This window comes from Gopherus flavomarginatus, chromosome 2 (genome assembly GCF_025201925.1).
Source record: "Gopherus flavomarginatus isolate rGopFla2 chromosome 2, rGopFla2.mat.asm, whole genome shotgun sequence".
Taxonomy (NCBI): Eukaryota; Metazoa; Chordata; order Testudines; family Testudinidae; genus Gopherus; species Gopherus flavomarginatus.
Window position 1 is genome coordinate 4729304 of NC_066618.1, and position 24898 is coordinate 4754201.

General features: G+C 55.0%; 1 protein-coding gene across 2 annotated transcripts in view; it reads right to left on the reverse strand.

Moving 5' to 3' along the window:
* The window catches only part of LOC127045801 (NAC-alpha domain-containing protein 1-like), a 48367-nt gene that overhangs the window by 22964 nt on the left and 505 nt on the right, over window positions 1–24898 (reverse strand). Inside the window, exon 1 of one of the 2 annotated variants that reach the window (XM_050942390.1) lies at window positions 7952–8146. The exons of the other annotated variant lie outside the window; for it this stretch is intronic. Within the exon in view, the coding sequence (XP_050798347.1) occupies window positions 7952–7988 (37 nt within the window). The 5' untranslated portion in view covers window positions 7989–8146. Of the gene's footprint in view, window positions 1–7951; window positions 8147–24898 lie in introns of those variants that run through there. 2 annotated transcript variants of the gene reach the window in all.

The following is a 24898-nucleotide window of genomic DNA, read 5'->3' on the forward strand; positions in this document are numbered from 1 at the left end:
GTACGCTGCAGGGATTGCAGAGGGGCCATTTCTTTAACTCCATAGGCAGCTACCTCCCCAGGGGAAGAAGGGGGCAGGATGGACAGAAGCTGCTGTTGACCTGATCACTACACCTGAAGGGTCAGTTGGATGGGGGCAAGGACAGGGGCGGCTCTAGATATTTTGCTGCCCCAAGCACGGCATCATGCTGCGGGGGGCCCTCTGCCGCTTGCCGGTCCCACGGCTCCAGTGGACCTCCCGCAGGCATGCCTGCAGAGGGTCCTCTGGTCCCGCAGCTTCAAGCCATCTCTGGGGTAGGGGAGAGGGAAGTGCAACTACCTGATGAGACAGGGTTACCCAATGACTGTTCTCAGTGGTGGCAGATGACAGAACAAGGAGTAATGGTCTCAAGTTGCAGTGGGGGAGGTCTAGGTTGGATATTAGGAAACACTATTTCACCAGGAGGGTGGTGAAACACTGGAATGGGTTACCTAGGGAGGTGATGGAATCTCCTTCCTTAGAGGTTTTTAAGGTCAGGCTTGACAAAGCCCTGGCTGGGATGATTTAGTTGGGGGTTGGTCCTGCTTTGAGCAGGGGGTTGGACTGGGGGTTGGTCCTGCTTTGAGCAGGGGGTTGGACTAGATACATCCTGAGGTCCCTTCCACCGCTGATATTTTATCAGGAGTAGCTTTGTAGGAGTGCCAGGGGGGTTAGGAAGCTCAGACAGGACTTGATTAATCCTCATCCTGTCAGCCACATGCAGCTCCATTTAGCTAAGGCAGAAGGATTAAGGTCTGAAGATAACCCTGGGGGGCTTGGAACCTGTGGTTCCAAGAATCCAAGGGTTTCCAACCTGGGTCCTGGCCTAATAATTCATCCCCCCTGATTAGCAAGCACATTCAAGGAAGTGAAACAGACAGTTTGTAAGAAGGCAAAAGAAAGTTTATTCTGCCTTGAGGTTAAGGCCCAGGACACAGCAGACCTGTAGTCTGAGACCTTGGGCAAGTTGGCCACTATGCCTCAGTTCACCCACCTCCACAAGGAGGACAATGCTTGCATGCCTCAGCTGTGCTGTGAGGCTGTAGCTGTGAAGTGAGCTCTTTGGATGGGCAGTACTACATTAGGAACAGGGGCCCTGGGGTTCTGAGGCCAGGACAGCTGCAGACTCATTGGATCTGCTCCTCCATTCACCTGTATAGAGAGGGTACTTGGTGTTGGCAGAGATTCATGATATACCCTGACAGTCTGAGCTGGACTGACTGACTGCCCCAAGCACACAAAGCTGGGGGGTGGGGGTGGGGGGAAGAGAGAGGAAGTGGACTGGCCCAGGCTCCATCCAAACCATGCTCTGGAAGTTAAAAGAGAGGGAGGAAGGCAGCTCAGACAGTGGAAATTTCCCTAGTGAGGGAATGCCACAAGCCCACCTCTTTTTCAAATTCCACAACTATCGAGCTGCTGGGTGGATAAGAGATCAGAAGGTGAGACACACAATAAACCCAGCGATTACAAGGTAATTGGCAGGACCATGAAGTGCACACAGACTGCAGGAGCCACCTGCAGCTAAACCCACTGCCTCAATATTTGGAAGGTAGTAAGGTTAGATGAGCAGGAGAGGGAGATGCTGGGAGGGTCACTATTTAGACACAGCCCTTTTCATCCAGAAAGCACTTGCTATATTAATCAGACATCTTAGTTCACTGAGATGTAGCCACCTCTGGGGTGGAGTAAACACACTGATCCACTTCTAGCTTCCATTAAGGTAGGTGAGCCCCAGGAGCCTCAGGCTAGATTGCTACTCACAAGAGAGTCTGCTCAAGGTCTTCTGTCCAGCTTGCATCTCTTATTTGGCTCCCACCAGCGAGACAGACTAGTTCATCCAACAGTCTAACCCAGAGGTTCCTTTGCTTTACTCCAGCCAGCGCAGCAATATGCTGCTAAGTACCGCTCCCCTTCGCCCGGGCACAGCAGCGTGGCCTCAGGCAAGAGAGGCAAGGCACTGGGGATTTCTAGCTACAGGCCTTCCCAGAGACACCTTGCGGGAAGGAGGCGGGGTCACTCTGAAGACCACCCCAACTGAAAGCTTTTACCTTTCACTCCTAGGAGCTATGAAGTGCCTCTTGTTCACATTCAGCCCATGGCACTGGAAAGGAAGGGACTTTGGGGGCCAGGTTTCCTAAGGAAGCTAGAGGCTGGAGGATCTTTGGGAAAACCTCTGGTCAGGTCCACCTTAAAACCAGCTTGGTTGCCTTTATGTACATTTTAAAAGCCCTGTTAGTGATGGATAGCAATACAGAGGCCCACCTCTGAGATCAGAGCCCCCGTTGTGCCTGGCGTATGTCCACTGAGGGTCTTTGCCTCCAAAGCTGCTCTTCTGATTGAGACACAAAGGATGATTCTCCCCCTCCCTCCCCCGCATCCCCCAGGTGGGGTCTGAGCACTGAGATTCAGTAGCCTGCTCAGGAAAGCTGTGGCGGGGCTGAGAACAGAACCCTGATCCAATTGTGAGGGGAAGCTACTTCCAGGCACTGCAGCCCTGAACAGCTAGCAGCTTTGCAGCCCCTTCCAGAGCCCCCAGCCAAGCGAGCAACGCCATTGGCGGTGTCCGTCCTGTAGCACAGACTCTGCTTAGGACAGGAGGGCGGTTCTCGTCCCAGTGGGATGATGGGAGAGTTTGGTTTGACACTAGTGCCCAGTGTTAGTTACACAGGACCTTTGTCAGGCTCTACTGGCAGATGTCCAGTAATGTAACTGTCGGGTACTTACATGTTGGAAGGGTAGAAGCTGCCCAGGGAACCTGCCCTCCTGCCCCTGCCCCTACCCTGTTGTCCTGTAATAGTGTAGTTATTACCCAGATTTTGCTGCTTACATTCAACTGCTCTCCAATGCAAGGTGAGGGGCATCTATCAGGGAGGAGAGGACAGACTATTGATTTTCTCCACCACCGTTTCCTACACTCTCCGGGACGGCAATACCGAGCTATGAAATCCTGCGTAACTCAGCATTTCCCTCCAGGGAGCATGCAAAGGGAGTTTGGATCTACGCCCAAATCGGCTCCAACCAGACTCCCTGAATTCAGGCCAACCACTGACGGGAGCAGCTGCTGGAACTTCCCCTGCCATGTTCGGCTTTGCACCACGCCCAGCGTTACTCTGACTCCAGCTCCATTTTGCTCAGCAGGGCTCGATGTCTGCTCTAGATTCCTGAGCGGGATGTGGTGCTGTGGGAGCCTCCCCAGAGAACCTGCACTGACCTTGGGAGCGTTATCAGCGTTACAGGAAAACTTCTACACCAGAGACAAATGATCATTTCAGTCTTTGCTATGGAGACCACGCCCTGACTTAAAAGGATGCTCAGCTTTTTTCCCCCCAAATGGATTTAAAAAGCTTGCAATAGAGTGCCTCTAAGGAGGTTTCCTGTTCCCCTGCTGAGATACCAAGGTCTTTTCAGAGGAGTCCAGGAGCAGCACCCCGCTCACAAGACAAGTGCAACAGACTAGAGATGACTCTGGACACCAGCAAGGCAGAGCACTCAAATGCACCAAGGAGACGGGGAAAAGCCAGCTGGGTTTTGCCAGCTTCCCACCTCTAGTGAGCTCAGACGTTACTGGAGCATCAAGCAAGTGCTGTGTTCAGCTGGTGTCTCCAAGGAGCTCCCATTACCAGATAAGAGACACTTGCCAGGATCAGGAGCTGCATGGAAGGTAGGGCTGGAGGCAGCCAAAGTGACACTGACCCTGTTAGAGGAAACAGCAAACTACCCCGCTCTCCAGAGCCTTTTGCAAGGAGTGACCAGTTTGAACTGGTGTAGTGGCCTCTGGCAGGAAGGAATGGTCTTCTAGCAAGATAATTATTTGCCACCAACTGGCTGCAGCTAATTAGAGCCAGCTCCTGCTGTCAGGCCTTTGGTCATTGATTTCATCTAACAGGAGTACTTGTGGCACCTTAGAGACTGACAAATTTAAGCTTATGCTCAAATAAATTTGTTAGTCTCTAAGGTGCCACAAGTATTCCTGTTCTTTGTGAATACAGACCAACACGACTGCGACTCTGAAACCTGATTTAATCTAAAGTACTTCTCTGCCTGCTCTCCTCTCGCCCCCATTCCTGTAACAAAGCACCTTACAGTCCAATGTATTTATCCTCACAACTCCCTGCGAGGTAGGGCAAGGCTGTTCTCCTCATTGCACAGATGGGAAACTGAGGCACAGACTAAGACTTGCTCAAGGTCACACAGGAGCCTATGGCAGAGCAGGCTTCAGATCCCTGCTCTAAGTCCTAGGCTAGGGCCCTGACTACTGCTGGATCACTGGCTTCAGGCTCCTGGGGCAGGAGGAGAACAGATTTACTTGGGAGCCTTTGAGAAGCCAGGTTGGATTCTTTCACCTGAGCCACTTCTGCAGCTAAACAGCATGTCCTGCTGCCTGGGATCTCCCCCCAGAGCCCCACAGTGATTCAGCCATGGCCAAAAGGCTACAGCGGGGGCAAGAAACCCAGTCCAGGCACACACCAGTCCCTCACAGGCACTGCACCTGGCACACTTCTAGGGCTCGCTGGTCTCCGAGCACACCCACATGGGTCAGGCCTCATGCTCTTCCTTCTCCTCGGGTGGCAAGCTGCAATTCTACCACGTGGAACAGGCCCAGGGGTCCAGCCCCCTCTAGTGATCTCACTGCCCAGGGGGCTTGCCTGCATTCTGGTGCCAGCACTTTGCTTGTGGGAGCCTGACCAGCCACAGCGACCAGCCGCCTTCTGGAACCAGACTGGCTGTTCCCACAGGAGAACAAAGCCCAAGAGAAAGTGGATTTTAAGGCAGCTGAAGAAACTTGTGTTTAGATCAGAGCTGGGCAAACAGCCCGTGAGCCACATCGGGCCTGTGGGATCATCCTGCCCAGCCCCTGAGCTCCTGGCCCAGGAGGTTCTACCCCGGCCCCTCCCCTGCTGTGCCCCCTCCCCCTGCAGCCTCAGGTCGCTCGCTCTGGCACAGTGCTCTGGGCAGTGGGGCTGGAGCTGCAGAGCCAGCCTGACCCGATCTCTGCTCCATGTGATGGCAGCGTGGCCCAGCTCCAGCCACCGGTGCTCCAGGCAGGAGAGTTCAGGGTGGTGGTTGGGGGCGGGGGTGTGGATAGTGGTTAGGGGGTTTAATGGGGGCAGGGGTTTCAGGGGGCAGTCAGGAATCAGAGGAGGGGTTGGATGGGACAGCAGGGGTCCAGGGGCCATCAGGGGACAGGGAGAAGGGGTGGTTGGATGGGGCAGAGGTCCTGGGGGGCCAGATAGGAGGTGGGGGCCAGGCCATGACCCCCTCCCCTCACCAGCCCTCCATACAATTTACAGAACTCAATGCAGCCCTCAGCCCAAAACGTTTGCCTGCCCCGGTTTAGCCTAACTCCAAGTTCCCATCCCTGCTGGTAGCGGAGGCAGGTCGATCCTCTGCAGACCATCCCTCCGACCAGGTACCTGGAAAGGGGCGTGTGCGTCACTCTGGTTTCCTGGAACTGCTTCCCAACTGCCCCCATGAAGCTGCTTTGCTCTTTTTGATTGGGAGTTGCCAGGTCTTGTCCCATCCAGCACTGTATCCTCAACTCCAGTGAGTGAGGTGTGGGACGTCCTGAGCCCTTGTTCCCCTTCCGGTTCGGTTCTCATGAGAACCCCGATTCCAGCAGCACCATCCCCAGTAACCAGGTCAACATACAGCATCTGCAGGTTACTGCAGAGCAGCTCCGCATCCCGCCCAAGCAATTGGGGAGATGCAGTGAGAACTTTGCAGTGACTTGCAGAAGTTTAGCACTGCAACAAGTTGATAGTCATATCCCCCTCCCCCCTCACTGCCAGCAACTAGTGTGTGTCATGAGTCAGATCTTGGTCTTTTCAGCATCCCTGTAGACTGGAGGAGCTGGTGCTAGCTCAGAAACAATTTTTAGGACAGTTTGCAATGCTGATGCTTGCCCCATCCAGCACCATCTCTTGTCTATTTAGATCACAGGAATCACCAGTTTCTATTGGACTAATGGCCCCTCTAGTCTAGTATCTCATCTCTGGCAGGAGTCAATACTAGATGCTCCAAAAGGCACAAGAAACAGCTAAGGGACTATTGTGGAATACACAGGACTTTTCCTAACCCCACCCCCACCAGTTAGTCACTGTGTTATGTCCCAACATAGAAGGCTGTAACCTCACTCCCCGAGTGGTCCATCTCCAGGTAAATGTCTAGTCTCTTGAGACTAAGCTTCAGTTGTAAGCCTGTCAGGACAGCACCAGCCCATCTCATCTGTCTAGACGCCAAGACACACTGGATCTCTACACATTTAGAGAATACTCCCCACCCCACCCTGAGAACACTTCACCTCCAAAGGAACAATCAGCTGCACAACAACAGGCTAGGCAGTAATACTGCTTCAAAAGGATCTGGGGACAGTGGTTCACAAATGGAATGAATCAGTGCAGAACATAAATCTTTTTTGCAACTGTATCACAATGCGTTCACAGGCGTGTCTTAGGCAAGACTCAGGAGGTAGTTGGTCCAAGCTACTCTGCACTGGCAAGTCCTCAGCTGGTGTAGGGTGAGAGAGAAACAAATTGGAGAGACTCCAGAAGAGAGCAACAAAACGATGGAAAACCTGACCTAAGCTTTCTAGGAGGAAAGCTTAAAACAAATGGGCCCATTTGCTCTTGGGGAAAAAAGATGACTGAGCAGGGGGGACTGGGTAACAGTCTGCAAATATATTAAGGGACTGTTATAAAGGACAGCGACCAATTGTTCTCCAGATCTAGATAATCCCTAGTCCTGCCATGAGTGCAGGGGACTAGACCTCTCCCAGTCCCTGCCAGGCCTATAATTCTATGTCCACTGGAAGTTAGACAAGGAGTAATGGGCTTAATCTGCAGAAAGGGAGATTTAGGTCAGGTATCAGGAAAAAATTAACTCTCAGGGTAGTTAAACTCTGGAGCAGGCTTCAAAGGGAGGATGTGAAATCCCCATCACTGGAGGTTGTTAAGAACAGGTCAGACTAATGCCTGTCAGGGGTGATCAAGGTTTATCTGGTCCTGCCCCAGCACAGGGGGCTTTCCAGTTTATATTTTTAGAAGGAAAAATCCCCAAAGCACTTCACAGAGTTACAGATAGAACCACCCCCACCCCTGGCATGCAGCCACATCTGGGGAGGAGCACAGCAATCACTCCCTTGATCATTTGGAGAGGCAGTGACAAGTGCCTTACTCAGCTGAAGCCCCAGACAGAATCAAGCTGGACAATTATTGCACAGTCTGCCCAAGACACTGGGGAGAAACCCCATTGTGTGAAGTACCACAAGCTGTCAGGTCTGACATCAGTCACTACCACAGGCTCACACAGCAGCTCTGACCTGACCCAGAGGGGGAAGGCAACCTACCAAGTCATTAGCCTCACTCCCTGCAGAGCCTGCATTCAGGGTTCCCCCCCCAAATGCCAACCCCCCCAGCTGACCCTACAGCCACAAGCTAGAGGCTGGCTGAGGAGCTGCCAGTCACTCTGAGCAACACCCCTAGCTCAGCTGAGCACAGCCTGATTGTCCAGCTCCCAGCACTGCCCTGGGGTGGCAGAACCAGGGCATCACCCCATTAGCACCTGCAGCAAGAACAGAGCTGGGAAAGAGTATTGGAAGCCTCCAGAGCCCACAGCACAGGGGGAGCAAAGAGACCACTAGGTAGGCATCCCCCACCCCAAGCCCTACAATGCAGGGCCCACTGCCAGGTTCCTATAGGGCAAGGCCAGCCCTCATAGCCACCAAGACTCCTAGAGAGTCAGGGAGCAACACACTTCTACGGCATAAGAGCTGGGCCCAGCAACTCATTCCAGAGCCCATTCAACAGCCACCATTTGTGGTTTGTCTGCCCAGCTGACCCCCAGCCCTATGGGGGAGAAAGGCAAGACAGCCTAGCCCAGTAACTGAGACCAGCTAGCTCCCACACATGCCTCCCCCCCAGTGCTGTGGAGTTACCTGTAACATGCTGCAGCTGATTCTCTCCTGAATACATTGGGGAGTCAAGCCCAATGCCCCTGGATCTCAGAGAGCCTTTGTCTTCATCAGGCTGGAGGAAAGGAGCCCCCTCCAGCCAGAGCAGTAAAGTTACTCTCCTTCTAACAAGAAGGATAAGGCCCAGTACTCCCTTTAGCTCTCTAAATCAATAGCCACTAAGAGGAGTCTATAATCCCCTAGAAACCTGCCCACCCAGCCAGGACACTGGCTTTTATCAGGTAGGAGAAGGGGCGGAGCCTGAGCACTGCACAGACTTCTGGGAGGCAGGGGCGTGGTTTAGAAATCCTGCCCTATATAAACCACATTGGTAGCTTTCCTGTAGGTCCTTTCAGACCTGGCTATGCCTGCTAGGCTAGTTCTTGGGGTGTAGCCACAGCTCACTGTTGAGCACTAAGGGGAAAAAGAGGCAGGCTGCATGGGCACAGTGCGATGGATGGAGGTGGCTAGTGGGTTTGGTGAGAGTCACCTCACTCAGGGTAGCTGGGCACTGGGACGGGGTCGAAGGGAGTGAGGATGTTGAGTACTGAGGGGAGCAGGTAGCTGTCTTTCTCCCCAGGAGTTGAGTCCTTGCTGTATTTCCTTCATGCCCTGCAGCCCCAGCACATGTTTTCTGGTCAGAGGTTGTTCCAGAGACATGCTCTGAGGAAGGAGAGCTGGGTTCCAGACCCCTGCAAAGGGTGATGGTGCTCCTCCAGCTCGGCTTCCACAGGCAGTCTGAGCTGCGTGAGGGTGGGGCTGTTGGAGCCCTGTTAGTGTTCCCACACTCAGCAAGCTTGGGCTGGGGGATGGGCCACCAGGCAGGAACATCTGAGAATTGCTTTGTAGCTCTGCTCTCCCTGAGGCTGCACTGAGCCACTAGCCCAGTGCAGGGTGGTGCTATGGCTACCTGGTGTTTTGGGGGGTGGGAGGTGTCTTGAAATAAGGTTCTGACCACCTGTGGCATTGCAAATCCCATGAGACTCCTTGTAAGCATTGCTTCAGTGTCTTGCTTAAACTTAATTTAGATAATTCCATTCTCCCTTGTAAAGTCCCCCCTGCCCCATTCCATCATGTGGGCTGTTAGACAGCTGCCCTGTTCCACCCCAGAAGTGGCTGCAGTTCAGTGGTGACTGGGCTAATCTTTCGCTTTATAAAATCAATGAACAGTGAGGCCCTACCTGCATAGATAGATATTGCTGTGAGGCTGAATTAAGCCTTATTTCTGGGGCCTGTATAACGGATAAAGGGCTCTGAGATCCCTGAATCATTCAAGGTGCCATAGAAAAGCTAAGTCACATGGGTCACTTCCATAGAGTATTACGCTGCTTGGGGCTTGGAATGTAGTGATTCTTGCACTGCATCCTGGGAAAAGGTGTGTCAGGCCCAAACCCCTGTCGCTGCAGGGTGAGTGCAGCCCCATGGGAACAGCCAGAGATCTAACCTGGCAAGGAAGAATTTGTGCTGCCTCATTGCCAAGACTGGCTCTTAAAGAGGCAGGCATTGCCTGCAGCACTTAGGAGAGGGGGTACAGGTGTCCCCTGCAAACCAGAGCGAAAGGACAGCTCTGGAACCGGCTCTGACATGTAGGTTTCCCTGGGTTGCCGCGGTGAGTCTCTCTTGTTCACACAGCAATGCTCCCCAATGCCCATGGGGGTGCCTGCTATTAACCACCCTGCTCAGGTTTTAGGAGCCATGCACTAGTAAATGCAGCCAGCGCAGTGATTATGGCTCAGATTCACCCCTGCTGTAACTCTGCTCAAGGGCAATTGCGTCTAGGAGCCAAAGTCAGCGGTGGTGGACGTGAGACAGAAAATGGGTGTAAGCAGCAAAGGGACCCGTCTGGGATAGGGTGGGTTTGCAAAAGGATCGTGGCTCATGCCAACGGGCTTAGCCCGGAGCCTGCCCCTGCTTACCTCAGGCTGGAATTTGGCCCATTGCTGCATGAGCTTCCAGCTAAGTTGCTGCCCACGTCCCCAAGCCAGGGCCGGCCCCAGCGCGCCAAGCGTGTGCTTGGGGTGGCACGCCGCGGGGGGCGCTCTGCCAGTTGCCAGGAGGGCGGCAGGCGGCTCTGGTGGACCTCCCACAGGCGTGCCTGGGGAGGGTCCGCTGGTCCCGCGGCTCCGGTGGAGTATCCACAGGCACGCCTGCGGGAGGCCCACCGGAGCTGTGGGACCAGCGAGCGGCAGAGCACTCCCCGCGGCGTGCCGCCATGCTTGGGGCGGTGAAATGGCTAGAGCCGGCCCTGCCCCAAGCTGTTTGTCGGTGCAACAGGCTGAGTGGAAGGATCAGTGAATCTATATGCCTAGCCTCAAACCAGGCAAACAGGAGAAATGGCTCCTTTCCAACCAGCATCAGCCACCTGGTTCGCTGAGGATTTTAACCTACAGCTGGGCCCAGTCCTGACCTCCCATGTCCTGGGCAAGACTGGCCCCAGCTCAAGGCTTTGTTTAAATTCTGGGTTATCTGATGCAAGGGAGAGCAGAATGAAGCTGTAACACCTTATCTAGTGACCTGGCTCTGTAGCTTGGGAAATCCTATGGAGACACCCCTCACCTGCCTTTATCCCTGTTAGCTTTGTGCAGTCAGAGCTCCGTCGTGTCTTTCCAGCCAGTGTCTGGGCTGATGTGTTTATGTCAACCTTAACCGCCACAAGGGGCAGGTTTTCCTCTTTACCATACCAGTGCCGCAGAGTTTACAAAGGGGACTAGTTAGAGGGCATCCTGCCAATTTATATTCTCTGTTCCAACTCGGGTAACTACATTCTGCCTCCATAAATTCCCCTGTGGTTTTTATTGGCTGAGTTATTCTGACCTAAATTATAGTAGGACATGGCTGTGTATTGTCATTTAGCTACCGCCTTCCTCCTCATCAGTAGATCTCAAAGCACTTTACAAAGGAAGGCAGTGTCAGTACCCCCATTATCCAGATGGGGAAACTGAGGTGTGGGAGGGGACATGACCTGTCCAAAGTCACCTTGGGAGCATGGCACATTTCAGAAAGCAAACTCCTGTTCTGCCTAGATTAGTTTGTACTGTGCCTATCGCTGAACAATCTGCTGGGGCTCACTTTGGATCAGCACTTTATGTAACGTACATTGCCAGGCAAAACACGGAGACCAGGCTGAAGGCAGTAAATATATTGCCATGACTTACAGGGAAAATGTGAATGTCATTTAAAGAAACACAAGCGGAAAGCTGGCCCATTTGAAGTGAGATGAATGCAGGGCGAAGGTAACCAAATCAACTTAACTGTGTCCTCGTATCCCTGGCATCCTCCACGAGACAGAGAGCTGTGCCTAGGACAAGCATGGCGGCTAGCTGACAGCCGCAGCACTGGTCGGTACCTGGGCTGCTAAGGATTTCTTAGACTCTGTTGCTATGGCATTGCACCTGATGATGCAACATTTCAAACCACCTGGCCTCTGGTTTCCACAGCAGCATGTACGCAGCCTGAGCCATGGGGTGTGGGAGGCTTAAGAGGTCTTCCACACTGCAAGCCTGGTTGCGGTGGAAGGGGAAGGGTTAAAATGGCTGAAGACTTTCCAGCCCAGGGATAAATACTAGGAAGCTGGCAGCGGGGATGGTTAGGCCTTGGCTTTGTATTTCCATAAGAGCTTCCATCCACAGATCTCATCATAACAACCATTACCAGAGAATTGGAGCAGATGACACACGTTAGTCAGCTCAGCCTCTCGAATGCCAGTGAGGTCGGCCAGTATCATTATCCCCATTTTGCAGATGGCGAAACTGAGGCATAGAGGGGGAGTGAGTTGCCCAAGGTCACCTAGGGAGTCAGTGGCAGAGTCAGGAATGGATTCCAAAGCTCTGGATTCTGAGTCCTATTCTGTAACCGGAAAACCTTGCTTCCTCTCACACAAAAGCGGGGTCCTGCCAACCACCTGCCTGGGGCCGTGCGCAGGCTCCATCAGGTAATGGTAGTGTCACCTCCCTGAATCTCACCTAACCCCACTGTAGCTAGATCCTGTCACAGCCCTGCTGCCCTTCATCGGGGGTCAGAATGAAATGCTGACGTGCTACAGCAGTTCAAGCTATTAAGGGCAGTAAGTGACAGAGGTGGGGTTAGCGAGCGGGGATTTGGATTGCTAGCTCCAGGTTCCATGCTCATTTCTCTAGGCCAGGTAGCGAGCAGCCAAACACCACCTCCTCTCCTGGCCCTACAGGGCGGAGCCGGGGCTCTCCTCTCCTCCCTCCTACAGCCTGGGGTGGGGAGGTCACCTTGACTCTGCCGTTAGCTAAGCCCTGAGCGAGGATGACTCCAGCCTGGAGCCTGTCACATGATCCCAGCTGTGAAGGTCAATGCCAGAGCTGCACCTGCTGCCGGCTTCCTGTCTGCCAAGCCATGGCTGCCCACTCCGACACTCTATACCGTGCCCAGGAACTGGGGAATGAGCAGGAGCAGATCTAGGCCAGAGATGGCTGGGCTGCAGCCAGGCACTGGGGCCTGATGATCGTGAGCCTGTTTCTGGGAGCAGCAGGGAAAGCGGTGCTGGGAAATGTGGGGTCTGCTCAGACAGGAGGGCTCTCCCAGCTGCTGGGGGTGAGACAATCAGGACAGCAGACCCTAGATCTGCTCTAGAAATTATTTGGGGCCAGTTCTTTGGCCTGGGCTATGCAGGAGGTCAGAGCAGATGGGTCCCTTCTAGCCTTGGAATCTAGAAAACTCTGGGGTCAGAGGCACAGAACGGGGGGTTGTCTTAGGGCCCAACAGCCATGGATGGTTTGGGGGGCAGGGTTATGAAGTAAGGGGGCCCCTCTGGGGAACACAAGCTGGCTGGGCTGGCAGGTGGGCTTGCCACAATTGTTTGGGGTCCCAGAATGTGGAAACCAGTCGATCCTGCCTTTCTCTTCCCACAAGACACTAGCTAGAGAAATGGGACCAAACAGGTCAGGCGAAAGAAAGGTGGGGCTGGTGCAGTGGCACAGGAATAACCGTACTCCCAGCTCGCGCCACCCTGATTATTCATATTGCCAGCTCCCAAAGCGCTTTACAAAGGAGGGCGGTGTCATGCTCTCCATTCAGCAGATGGGTAAACTGAGGCAGGGAACGGGGAAGTGACCTGCCCGGGGTCACCCAAGTCATTAGTGGCAGAACTAAGGCTCGAGCTCATGTCGTAGTCTAGTGCACTACCCACTGCACCAGGTTTAAAACGTGCAGTGAACTAGCTAATCCCCCCCACTCCCACCTGAGAGAAGACCATCTCTAGGGCTGAGCTAACCCATGCTTCGCCACTGGGCCCGCCTTCTATGAGCCACTCAAGGCAGCGTCCTGCCCTGGGGACCATCTGCCATCAATTTAAGCAATTAGGTCTCAGCTAAATCTGGCCTGGCTGTCAGTGTTTTCCCCACAGTGGCATTAGCATGATCGAGCGTGGAGCAGCCACTCGAAGAGCTCACAGCAGCCTGCCCGGCACGGAGCAGAGAGAGGCCGGGATGGGTACATAAGGTGTACAGCACCGTGCACATTGCAGGAGCGTGCTCTGAGCATGGCTGCAGGAGTGCAATGCCCAGTGGTGCCCTCTCCTCGCACTAGTAACCACGGTTCCATGTCCTTGGGAATCCACCAGGCCAGCAGTTTGCTTTCTGCCCAAGGAAGGAGTCAGTAAATTAGCCCCCTCCGTGGCCAGATGCTCACCTGCTCTCAGGGCCTCTGTCTCCCCCCATCTGCTCAGGGAGGAGGTGGATAATCCAAAGCAGGCCGAGCAGGAGGATTAATTAGCTAATGTTCCCAAAGCGCTTGGGAGATGTTACATGCTAATTTATTATTATCGAGGGTGGGCTGCTGGGTTCGCTTCCCCGGGGGTGGCTCAGGGGGTTGTTCCCCAGCCATGTGGGGACTTGGGGTGTCACTTTCTGCCCACACCTCAGGCAGGGAGTGCAAACCCTCTCTTCTGTCTGGACCCTGTGTTTCGCTGGCCAGTAAAACAGCCTCTCTCAGGTCTGCTGCAGAGGAAAACAGGCTGCTAAGAGGATTAGGTTATGGTGACCTCAAGCCAAGCCAAGCTGCAAAGCCATATGGGCGCTGCCAGGTTGAAGGGCACCTGATCCTGACTATGGACTGCGAAGTTCACCCCCGACTGCCTCTGTCGTTCCTGTCTTGAGGTGAGTGTCGGAAAAAGGCTGGATGGACCAAGGTGGCTGATTAGCCTCTGGGCCCCATGACAGCAGCTGGCCCTCGGGGGGGCTGAGGACATGCAGCCTGGCTGGGGCTGCAGGATGAGGGCCAGGGGAAGGGGAGATGTTAGGGCTGATGGGGCACCTTAGCTTGTAGCGTTAGGTCTATTACATGCGAGCCTACGCATGCACCTGAGGTCAAGGCCCCAGGGTGCTGGGCACAAATACATAGCAAGAGAGAGGCCCTGGCCCGCCAAGCCTACAGCCTCCCTGGACAACAGTTGGGGAAAAGAAGGCTCAGTAGCTCCAACATGTGGCTGGAGAACGGAGGCCCAGCCCAATGAAATGACTTGCCAAGTGGCAGAAGGAAGAACTAGATGCTAGATCTGCTGGATCCCAGTCAAATGCCTTAACCACGGACGACTCCACCTGGGTGGGTTTCTTTCCAGGCTGCTCCAACCTCCTGGAGTGCCCAGGTGTGGGGCTGTTTGCCATTCAATAACCCCACGGCCCTGTAAGGTTCATTAACCCTTAAATTACTCTCTTCTCTCAGCCTGAACGGCAGCTTTGCAAAGCTGTGGCCTGGGGACTGTTCTTTCAGGGAGGCCTGGCAAGCCACAGAGGCCCAAAGCCCACAGCCAGCAAGCGTGAAAGGTTGTGCCACACGCAGCAGTGGGTTTCAGCGGCTCAGAACCATGCTGTGCGCAACAGTGTTTAGGACAGGAAGTGAAGAGGAATATTGTAGCCAGCTGAACCTAACCACAGGAGGTTAGGGAAGCAGGATGTAAAGACCTGCTGGATTCACTCTCACTTGTGCACGTTTCACCGCAGAATGGATTGTGCTCACAGCGGGACGCGGGCTCTTAGTTTTCAATCTCAGCAGCACAGCGCTCCACTCCACGGGGCTGGGGCAGTGGCTCAGGACTGACTTAGAGGGCAGAGCATTCCCCCTGCCGCCCCCAAACAGCCAGCCCAACTTTCCGCAGCAGCTTTGTCCCCCTCTAGCTAGGCCCCGTGCTGCTTGGAGTGGGCGGGCTGAGACGGAGGCAGCTCCAGGCAGGTTGTCTCCGATCCAGGATGGGTAGCTCTGTACATCTCACAGCCACCACGCAGGGCAGCTGGTCGGGAGGAGACTCACCAGGGTGGGGTGAGGTGAGTGGGTGCAAGGGGCCAAGTCTGAAAACAGAGGGGGCATCAGCAGAGCTATGTAGAGAAACTTTCCCACCCAATTCTTACCTGCTCCAGGCCCCTAAAGCAAAAGCAGGTGGAGAGCTGAGCTGGCTTACGTTGCTGCCTGCTGCGAGCAAGCAGAGCAACCAGACCCCTTTGTAGCCGGCTAGCTCGGTGGGCAGCTAGCTCTGAGCCCTGCTAACCCAGCAGGATTCCCTGCTCCAAGCCAGCTGGCCACTGAGTCACACCATGCTCACCCCATCAGCATGGCCATTCCTTTCCACTGCCGACATGACCCCTGGGCAGATCAGGAAAGACAGGGCCAGGAGCGGTGGCAGCACCCTAAAAGGGGGGGGGCACAGGCACCTGAACTGTGGTCTCACCCCCCTGCATTGCCCCTCCCCCATGAGGCACCACCCCCGTACACCCCTTCCCCTCAAGCCCTTGGCCTTGCACTACCCCTTCCCCCAAGACCCCATTCCTGTGCCGCCTCTCTCCCCTCTCCTTTCTCTCCACTTGCTCCTCTCTGCCCCCTCCCTCCCTCATCCTTACGGCCGGTAAATAGCGGGGGGCCTAGCCCTCCCACTTTTAAAAGTGATGGGGCCATGGCCTTCCCCCTCTCCCCCCGTTCCAGCACCCCAGAAAGAGCTCATCACACACGCGGTGTCTGTTGGGAACCAGTTCCAACGGAGAACTAAACTCCAAATGATTCTGCTAAACAGAACTCCCTCGGCCCACATTGTAACTTACAGCCTGACTACCCCTTCAGCGAGGTTAATGCCAGTCTCAGCCTCCGAGACTCCAGCTGAGGTCAGGACCCCCTGGTGCACCCAGCGAGAGACAGCCCCTGCTCCAAAGGGCTGGCCAGGACAGATGCAGGCTTATCAGGGAGAGGGAACTGAGGCACACAGTGACGCAGCCTGGATGTAACCCGCAGCTGCCTGTGTCCCAGCCTGGTGCCTGGCCTGCCTTTGGACCCGTCAGCCTGCTGTTAGAGGGCTCACACCCTAGTCTGTCTGCAGCTGCTTATCTCATGAGTTGGTCTGTGGGTCAAATCCCCCTCTGGTGTAACTGCAACCTTTGGTGGTGTAAAAGCTGGAGGAGCCTGGCCTTACTCCCATTCACCATCCCTGAGGGCCCCTGTGCAGCTATAATCTGGGTACCAACATGACATCTCCTTGCTCCCTTTCCCTAGGGTGCGAGGGCTCTGTGGGAACAGTTGCCTGGACTTTAGTAACCAAGGGCCAGCAGCAGGGATGGGGGGCATGGGCAGCCTTGTCAGGTTCACCGCTGTACTCAGCTTTTGAGGGGGCATGAACCCTGCAGACACTGGGGTAGCCTGGCAGAGGGGCTGCTGTGCGGGGCTTGCCACCCCTGTCCTCCAGCCCAATGCAGGAGTTAATGCTACTTGGAACTTTACTGACCCCACCGAATGCCGTGTCCCCGGCTGGGTCGCTGGGGATCGGACCTGGGGCCTCTGGATCTTGACGAGTGAGCTGCTGGTTCCTGATCTCCAGGGCCCATCTTCTGTCTGTGAACCAGCCACCAGCAGAAGATGGAGCTCCTCGTGGAGTGAGTGGGGTGTACAGCTGCGCACTGCACTTATCAGCTTGCATAGCCAAAGCCTGGCTGGTGGGAGGGGAGCGTGCCCCGGAGAGCCTGGTCCTAGACTCTGGGCCCACCCACAAATTCAGCCCCTCTGCTGTGCTGGGAGAGGCTTCCAGGGAACCAGGGCGACATGCTCGGGAGGTGCAGCTCCTGCCTGTGCTTCCCTGCCAGGTTCGGGCCCCCTTCACTCGAGTTGATGGGGGGAACAACCAAGCCCATCCCAGACTGCACCCTGCCGAATCAGACCCAGCTGGGCTCCGCGCTGGCTCGTTACTACCCATCTCTCTCCTCTGGGCCGCTCGCCATTTTCCTGTGCCAGGGCATAGATCCGGTGACCTCCTTCCACACTCCATGGCCCTCTCCCCAGCCTCCATCCTGCTCCCCACCTTCCCCGATGCCCGCTCTGTCTCCCTTCTCCTCCCCGCATTGCCCTGCCCTTCAGCTGCCCTCCCTACAGCTCCCACCCTTTCTTCAGTGCCCCCATCTCCCTCGAGCAGTTCATGCACCTCCACATTGCTCTGGCCCCTCACTGCCTCCTGCCTGTCACACCAGGCCATGGGCGGTGGCCATCTCCACTGAGAGCAGCTTGGCTTCCCGCCCACTGAGGACAATGGGAGACAGGAGCCATCTTTTCATGGGGGGAGGGGGCGAGGAAAGAATGGTGGCCATCTTGGCTGAGGGCGACATGTTGCTTCAGTCCTTTTGGGAACAGTGGGAAATGGAGGCCATTTTTAATAAGGGCAAAACCTTGCTGGGGAATGGCCTCAACTTGGCTTTACATTGGGAACAGCTTTAGAGAAACATCCTTATTCGCCTGAGTCCTTGTGATACCCTCAAACCGGCCCCTTTGCTGGCAGAGAGGCCACGGACTGGCTGGGCCATGGAGACTGAACCCCACTGTCCTCGGAGATGGTCCCCTGGATTGAGGCACCTTGACCGGGGGTGGTGTGCCGGGGGAGCGAGCCCGGCTGCTGTCTGTGCTGCCCCAGCACTGTGGCTAACGAGGGAGCTCCAGGACGGGCAGCCTGGCACCTCCACCCCCCCTGAATTCACCCCCAGGGATGTGAGTGAAAAAGGGGGGGTATCCCGACAAGAGGACCCCACCCCCCTTCAAGCTGTCCCCAGATGCAAAGTGAAAAGGCTGGAGCGGAACCGAAGAAGAGCTGCTCCTTCAGCCTTTTCCCATCTCCTGCCCGCTCGCGGGGGAAGACGCAGTGAAACCCCGATGTGGACTAGCCAGTCAGGACACTGCTGCATTGGCCGAGCTGCGTGGGAAGCCAGGGTAGGTTCGTTACAGAGCCGAGCTCTTGGAAGATGCCGAGGCGAGATTTCCAATGCCTGGCTCCCAGGCTAAGGTACAAGAATTCCACAGTAAGTGATTGGGGCGCTTTGGGGAGGGCTGAGGAGATTTTCTCCCCCTCCCCTCAGCACTTCCCCTGCCCTTCCTGCCTGCGGTGAAAAGCAGCCTCTGCCTAATGGATGCGCCTAGCTCTGAGCAGAACTGGAGCACTCTCCTTCTCCTGCACAGCCGTTCCCCTGCTCCATAGGCACTGCCAGGCCTGCTCGGGATCCTCTCCCCGGTGCTGGCAGCCAGTAGCAATGGGCCTGCGCTGCAAAGTGGGGGCCAGCTCAGAATTCCCGCAAGGGGAGTCAGATCCAGAGGCCTGCTTTGTGCCATCACTAGCACCATACGGGGCGTAAATGAGGATTCGCCCAGCGCGAGGCTGGGCGGAAAGGGACTCCCTCCCAGGAGAGGGCGCAGGAGACTCAAATCCTGGGAGAATGCACTCATGCCTTCGTCCCTGTGGATGAGAGAGAGGTGTGCCCACTGGGTGTGATCGTACCAGTGCCCTCTCTCCTAGCTGGAGAGGCAGGCTCTCGAGCGTGCCAATGAGCAGGCTGCCCTCTGCGGGCCACACAAATCATGATGCTGTGGCAGCTATCAGGGGTTCTCTTTCAACTCAGATTGCTAGGGGCCTGTGGGCACAGGCGCTACTGTTTATTTTTCCCTGTGGGCGCTCCACCCCCACTCCACTCCGAGGCCCTGCCCCCAACCCCCTTGCCCTGAGGCCCCGCTCTCATGCCACCTCTTCCCGCCCCCTCTCTGTCCCCTTCCCCAAGACCCCCCGCCGCCTGCTCACTGCTTTGCACCCTCCCACAAGTGCCTCCCACAAGCTGCCAAACAGCTGATCAGCAGCCCCACCTAACAGCTGATGTGCGACCCCACCCAACAGCTATGGCTGGTGGGTGCTGAGCACTCATCATTTTTTTCTGTGGGGGCTTGCACCTCCGAGCACCCATGGAGTCGGCACCTATGTCTGTGGGTCTGGCGCCGAAGGGCCTGAGTTCTACTCCTGATCATGGCCATAAACTCTTCTTCAGCCATGGAATGGTTACTAGAGCTTTCCGCTGAGACCTGACAACCAGGATCCCTGTACTATGTCTGGTCATGGCTGAGACCCCAATGCCTGTCACAACACAACAGGGATTTGCTGTAACATCCTTCTATAAATATAGCTGATCCTACTTCAGCCATCAGAGGGACTAGAAGCTGGGCTTGTCGGGACTGAACAGGTGAGCTGCTACTGCCTGAGCAAAAGGAGTAATTCTCTGGCTAGTCAGCGTCTCCTCAGTACTGTTTGGAATGGTGTCCTCCACCTTAGAAGTGGCTGCATCTCAGCAGGGAGTCAGACAATTGTAGCCTGCTGTATATGCAGCCTGTAATGTACATGAGAATGAAGAGCAATAGGTGTATCTATTTTGAGTGCCCCAGGGCTTTTTGAGCATCCTCTGCCAAGGAGGAAACAACCAACAATATCACAGAAGATTTCGGAGGCCATTTGTTTTGAAAAGTCTTCTGTGGATTTTTGTCCAACTTAGCGACAACCTTAACCAGACTGATTTTAGAGGCTGGCCACCCTCAGGGGTTGCAGTGGGGACCTGCTGCAAAGCTAGGGACCACGGGTTGCCTGCTATGCCGTGAGCTGAAGAGCTGAGCTCTCCCGTTGAGAGATAAAACAGCCTCACGGTCTGGGTGGCACAGGCAGAGAGCACGTGACATGTGACACAGTCAGACCAGTGGGTTACGCTTTATTCTTGGGCAAATTCTGGGGTTTTTTCCTATGAGGCAGGAAAGGGAGTGGAACAAAGATCACTCCTGGTTTGAGATCATTTAACATTGAACACAGCTGTTGGGGTTTAACATTTCCCCCTATGGCATCTTGGAGTGCATTAAGATTTGGAGATGGGGTCTTTAAATCAAGAGTGGGTATCTTTAAAAGACATGCTCTAATTCAACCCCATGGGATTGGGCTTAATGCAGGAGTGACAGGGTGAAGGTCTGTGGCCTGTGGGATACAGATCAGGCTAGGTTATCAGATGGCCTTAAAAATCTGTGATTCTATGCAATGGCCAGCCACTCTTTGTCTATGTAGCACCAGCCATGTCGCCTGATGTTGGAGTCAGCACTGCTCTGGGATGGGGGTTGTGATTTTAGTTAGTTGCCTTTGTTGCAAATTCAGCAAAGAAAACACTTTTTTTTTTTTTTTTTTAGGATCTATAAAAACTAGAAGCTATTATGTTGCTGGTTGTTTAAAAGGATGATTGTTTTTCAGCAGAAAAAGTGTCAGGTTTGTTATTTCTCCTTTAAAGAGGCACTGTCAGGTTAAAACACCGGGCCCTGCAAATCCCTTCTATTGCAAGTAATCCTGATGTGCGTGGCCCTGCTGAGGCCAGGGCACTACTTGTGTGGGAATTAATCTGGTGAGAAAAGGTTGCAGCATTGGGCTCCACACAGTTAAAAGCCCATTTCCTTATCTATGTTGCAAATAACATGAGATTGTTGAAGTAAAAAGGAATTTCTCCCAGCTGGGACAATGAAACTAGGCTAGTCAGTTTCATGCTTGTTTCTTGTTGGTTTCACATCCAGGCTCTGGTGCCTTCATGCAATGGTGCCTGGTCCCAGTTACCTGGAGGTTTGTTATGTTATTATAGCTCTTCCCTTTATTACTTTGTTACTGAAAATCTTATTTTTTAAAAAATCTTGAAAACATTTCTACTGATAGGAGACTTTGCAAAATCTTTTTAAACAGAGCCAGAGTCCCAGAGCTTATAAATCAGGATCTTTCTCCAGGTCGGGAACTGTCCCCAAATCTACCTTGTGAGCCTGCGCAGACCTGACAACGGCCCTTTCAGCTAGATGTATCAAACCCAGCGAACTCCCCCTCATGTCTGGTTAGAATCATCTTAGAGCAGGCCAAGCTGAGGCCTAAAATCTCCAGAGTCCTTTTCAGGATGTATTTCAAATTAACCCCTTCAGTGCTGAACAATGCACTTGCACACATTCATCGACACACACGTTACAGATGAACTCACTAACGGCCCAGTCCAAGGCCCACTGAAGTCAAAGGCAGCCTTTCTATTGATTTCAGTGAGTTTTGGGTCAGGGCTCAAACCCTTGAAGGCCGTGTCTGTGACCGATACACAGAGCCAGGCTGCCCCCACAGCGTGCTGGGGAAAGGTTTCCAGGAGAGGACAAGGACGCTGCCTCAGTTCTAAGCTAGCTTATTTCAAGGCCTTGTGGGTATTTAAAGCCTAAAGTCTTCTGGTCCACCTGATGGGCCCTCTCTGCCTTATGTTCCATCATGGCAGGTGTAAGGGGGCGTAGAAGCTGCTGTCCCAGAGGATGGGAGATGGGGCTTCTCAGTCCAGAGCCCCTGGCTTTTGAATGTTCTCTTCCCATAGCTGCTTTTTTTGCAAGACGGCTGCTTGCCTTCCTCGCCAGGAGCGGGTTTTCTCCATCTCTCTCTCCCTCCCCGCACTCAGCCTGGCAATAATTAGGCCGTCAGGCTTTTCTCAGTGGTGGGTTTGTAGACATTTTAAATGCTGTGTCAGATACCCAGATAACTGAAATAAACACACAGGTGCCTCCAAACCACTCCCTGCCGAAAGATGCACGCATGCACACGCTCTTCCCTGACAAGTACACACACATGCAGATCTGCCAACACACTCTGTACACACATACCACACCGGCAGAGACAAACACACACCCACAGATCTGTACATACCCATCAGACAGGCAGAGACAAACACACATACACACACACGCAGAGCTGTACACACCCACCAGACAGGCAGAGACAAATACACACACACAGAGATCTGTACACACCCACCACAAGGGCAGAGAAAGAGGCACACACAGACACATGCACATCTGTACACACCCACCACACAGGCAAAGACAGATACACACACACGTATTTGTACACACCCACCATACAACCAGAGACAAAAACACACATACAGAGATCTGTACACATGCACCATATGAGCACAGAAACACATGCATACACAGACACACGCACATCTGTATACACCCACTACACAGTGGGAGACACACATCCTGGTGTGTACACACACACACACACACACACACACACACTTTACCCAGTACCTGTCTCTAGTCCCTTTCTGCCTGGGGTCTCAAAGCACTTCACAACATGCATTAGTTAACCCTCATCCCCTTCCCACCAGCCGTGCCGCAGATCAGTGCTGTCCCTTTTACAGATGGGGAAATTGAGGCACAGAGAGAGCTCGGTCTATATTCCCACAGAGCCTCAGTGACGGAGCTGGGGATAGAAAGCGCTGGTCCGTGCTGGGTTTTGGGCTCTGCCTGCCCAGTTAGGCCCTGGAGCTCCTCGGGGCAGGGACTGTGTGGCTTTGTGTTCTGGCCTCAGGCCAAAGCCCCTGCTTTCCCCACTAGATGACACTCCCCTGAGCCATCCCGTCAGGGAGCGGTGAGTACAGCCCCACGCGGTGGCATTGAGGGCTATGGAGCAAGGCTATGCCCAGCGGTTTGTTCTTTGCCTGCCTGCTAATGGGGAAAAATCCCCCTTCATGTACAGAGAGTACGTAGCCCTTACGGTACTGGGCAGCCGATCTGGCTGGTCCTGCCTGCCCTGTCCCTGGAGGAGCTGTGCTGGCAGCCCAGACATGGCTGGGATGTGCGTGTGTGTGCCCCATGCAGGGCAAGGCCCAGAGCAAACACGGCATGGGGGTCCCCCAAGGAAGGGGAGGGGGCTGCCAGGACCAGCACTGCTCAGGCCTTCAGGGCTGCCCCTGCCCGGCCAGGCTCAGCGAGGACATTCTGTGGGGTGAGGAAATGTCCCCCAGGCCCATGTGCAGGGCAAGAGTGGGATCCGGTGCCACCGGCCTTTCCAAGGAGAGCAGGGAGAGCTGAGGAGTGGGCACTGCTGGCCACTCTGATCCGAGCCTGTGACAAAAGGAGACGCGGCTGGATAGGGAATCACCGCCTGACAGCTCTGCTTGGTGCTGTGGCTTCAGGAGTCCTGTAGCACGTCTCCCCTGCTCCTCAGCTCTGCCACCCAGCCCCGGGCCCTGCCTTCCCCACCCGCTTCTGGCCACTTGCCGCTGTAGGACATGGGCCAGGCCTGGCAGCGGTGGCCTATGTGCTTTGCATGTGGGAGGGCTCAGGGGCTGCAGCTCCATGATGGACCCTGAACTCCACTGAGGCAGGTGCTATTAGCACCGGGATCGGGGCAGGGAAAGGCGTAAGGAGGGATCACAGCGCACAGCTTCACAGCTGCCCTGGCACGAGGGAGCGTGGGCTAGCGGTTGAAGTGCTGGCCTCAGACTAAGCCAGAGCTCCTGGGTTCTCGTCCTGTCTCTTGTCGCTGACTATGGGCAGGTCACCGCACTGCCTGGTGCCTCAGTTTCCCTGTCTATAAAATGGGGCTAGTGATCTTGACTGACCTCCCAGGGCGGAGCCGGGTGCGTGGGTCCACTACGGGGTTCTGAGAACAGGGGGTGGAAGGTGCCCTGGAAATGCCAGCTGAGTCAGCAGGGCTGGGAATGACTTTCAGGCTCACTGGATTGTGAGGGATGAAACAGGAAAACCCACATGCCCAGTCTCTGACTGACCCCGTTCAGCGGCTGTTGTGGATGCAGCAGGAAGTCAGGCCTGGGCGCTGGTGAACGAGATGGGAATGGGTGGAAGGAGCAAGGGGGAGCCCAGGGGGATGGGAGATTCCTTTGGTGTATTCCAGGGGCCAGACGGTGGCTCCTGGAAAGCATCTGATGGAGGCTGAATCCCCCCAGGACAGGGAAACGCCGCCCAGCCCCACCTCATGTTCACTTCACATACTGGCCTCAGGCCTACACTGCTCCTGGAAGTCAGGCGAGACTCATCCCGTCGCCGAGCAGACTTTGCCATCTCCCCGTGCCTCGGTTTCCCTCTTTGTACAATGAAGACAGGCATACTGAGGGCCTGGAGATCTAAGGAGGGAGTGTGGGTGTGGAGGGCTGCCCTGTGAGACATCTGCCCCGTGTTCTCAGCCGAGCAGGAAGGTCAGTGCAGCCGACAGCTTGGCCGGGCTTAGGGGCGGGGGTATCCTGTCAAACAGCTGAGCAGTACGTTCTGATCTAACTTCGCAGGGCGCTTTGGGTCCCTGGTGAGCTCCCCCAGCAGACGGGGAAGGGGCTGGGGTCCAATTGCCGTCCGTGTCCCCGGAAAGGCCATTGTATGACAGCCACCTCCCCTGCCCCATAACCAGGCTCAGCAGAGACCCCCAGAACACAAACTCCACTGGCCTCCGCAGCCCCAAGCCGGCTGCTAATGTCGGTGTTAAGGGCCCAGGTCCTCACCACGGTAAAGCCCCTCTGATCTCCCCCCAAGACACACACAAGCCCCTCTGTTATCGTCTTGCTAGGTACGTTCTCTCCCCTGCCACTATCCAGTGTACTCACTGCCTTCTCCCAGCCCCTCACTGCTGGGGTACAGCCCCCCCACTGCTGGAGTACAGCCCCCCCACTGTCTTCCCCCCTCCACCCAGCCCCACATCATCTTCCTCACTCCCTCCAGCCCCACACCATCTTCCCCACTCCCTCCAACCCCTTCTCCTCTGCCCTCGCACCCTCCTCCAACTCCCCTTTTCTCTTTGCCATTCTGGCTGCTCCGGGGATGGGGGGGAGCTGCTTCCACACCCAGGTCAGGGAC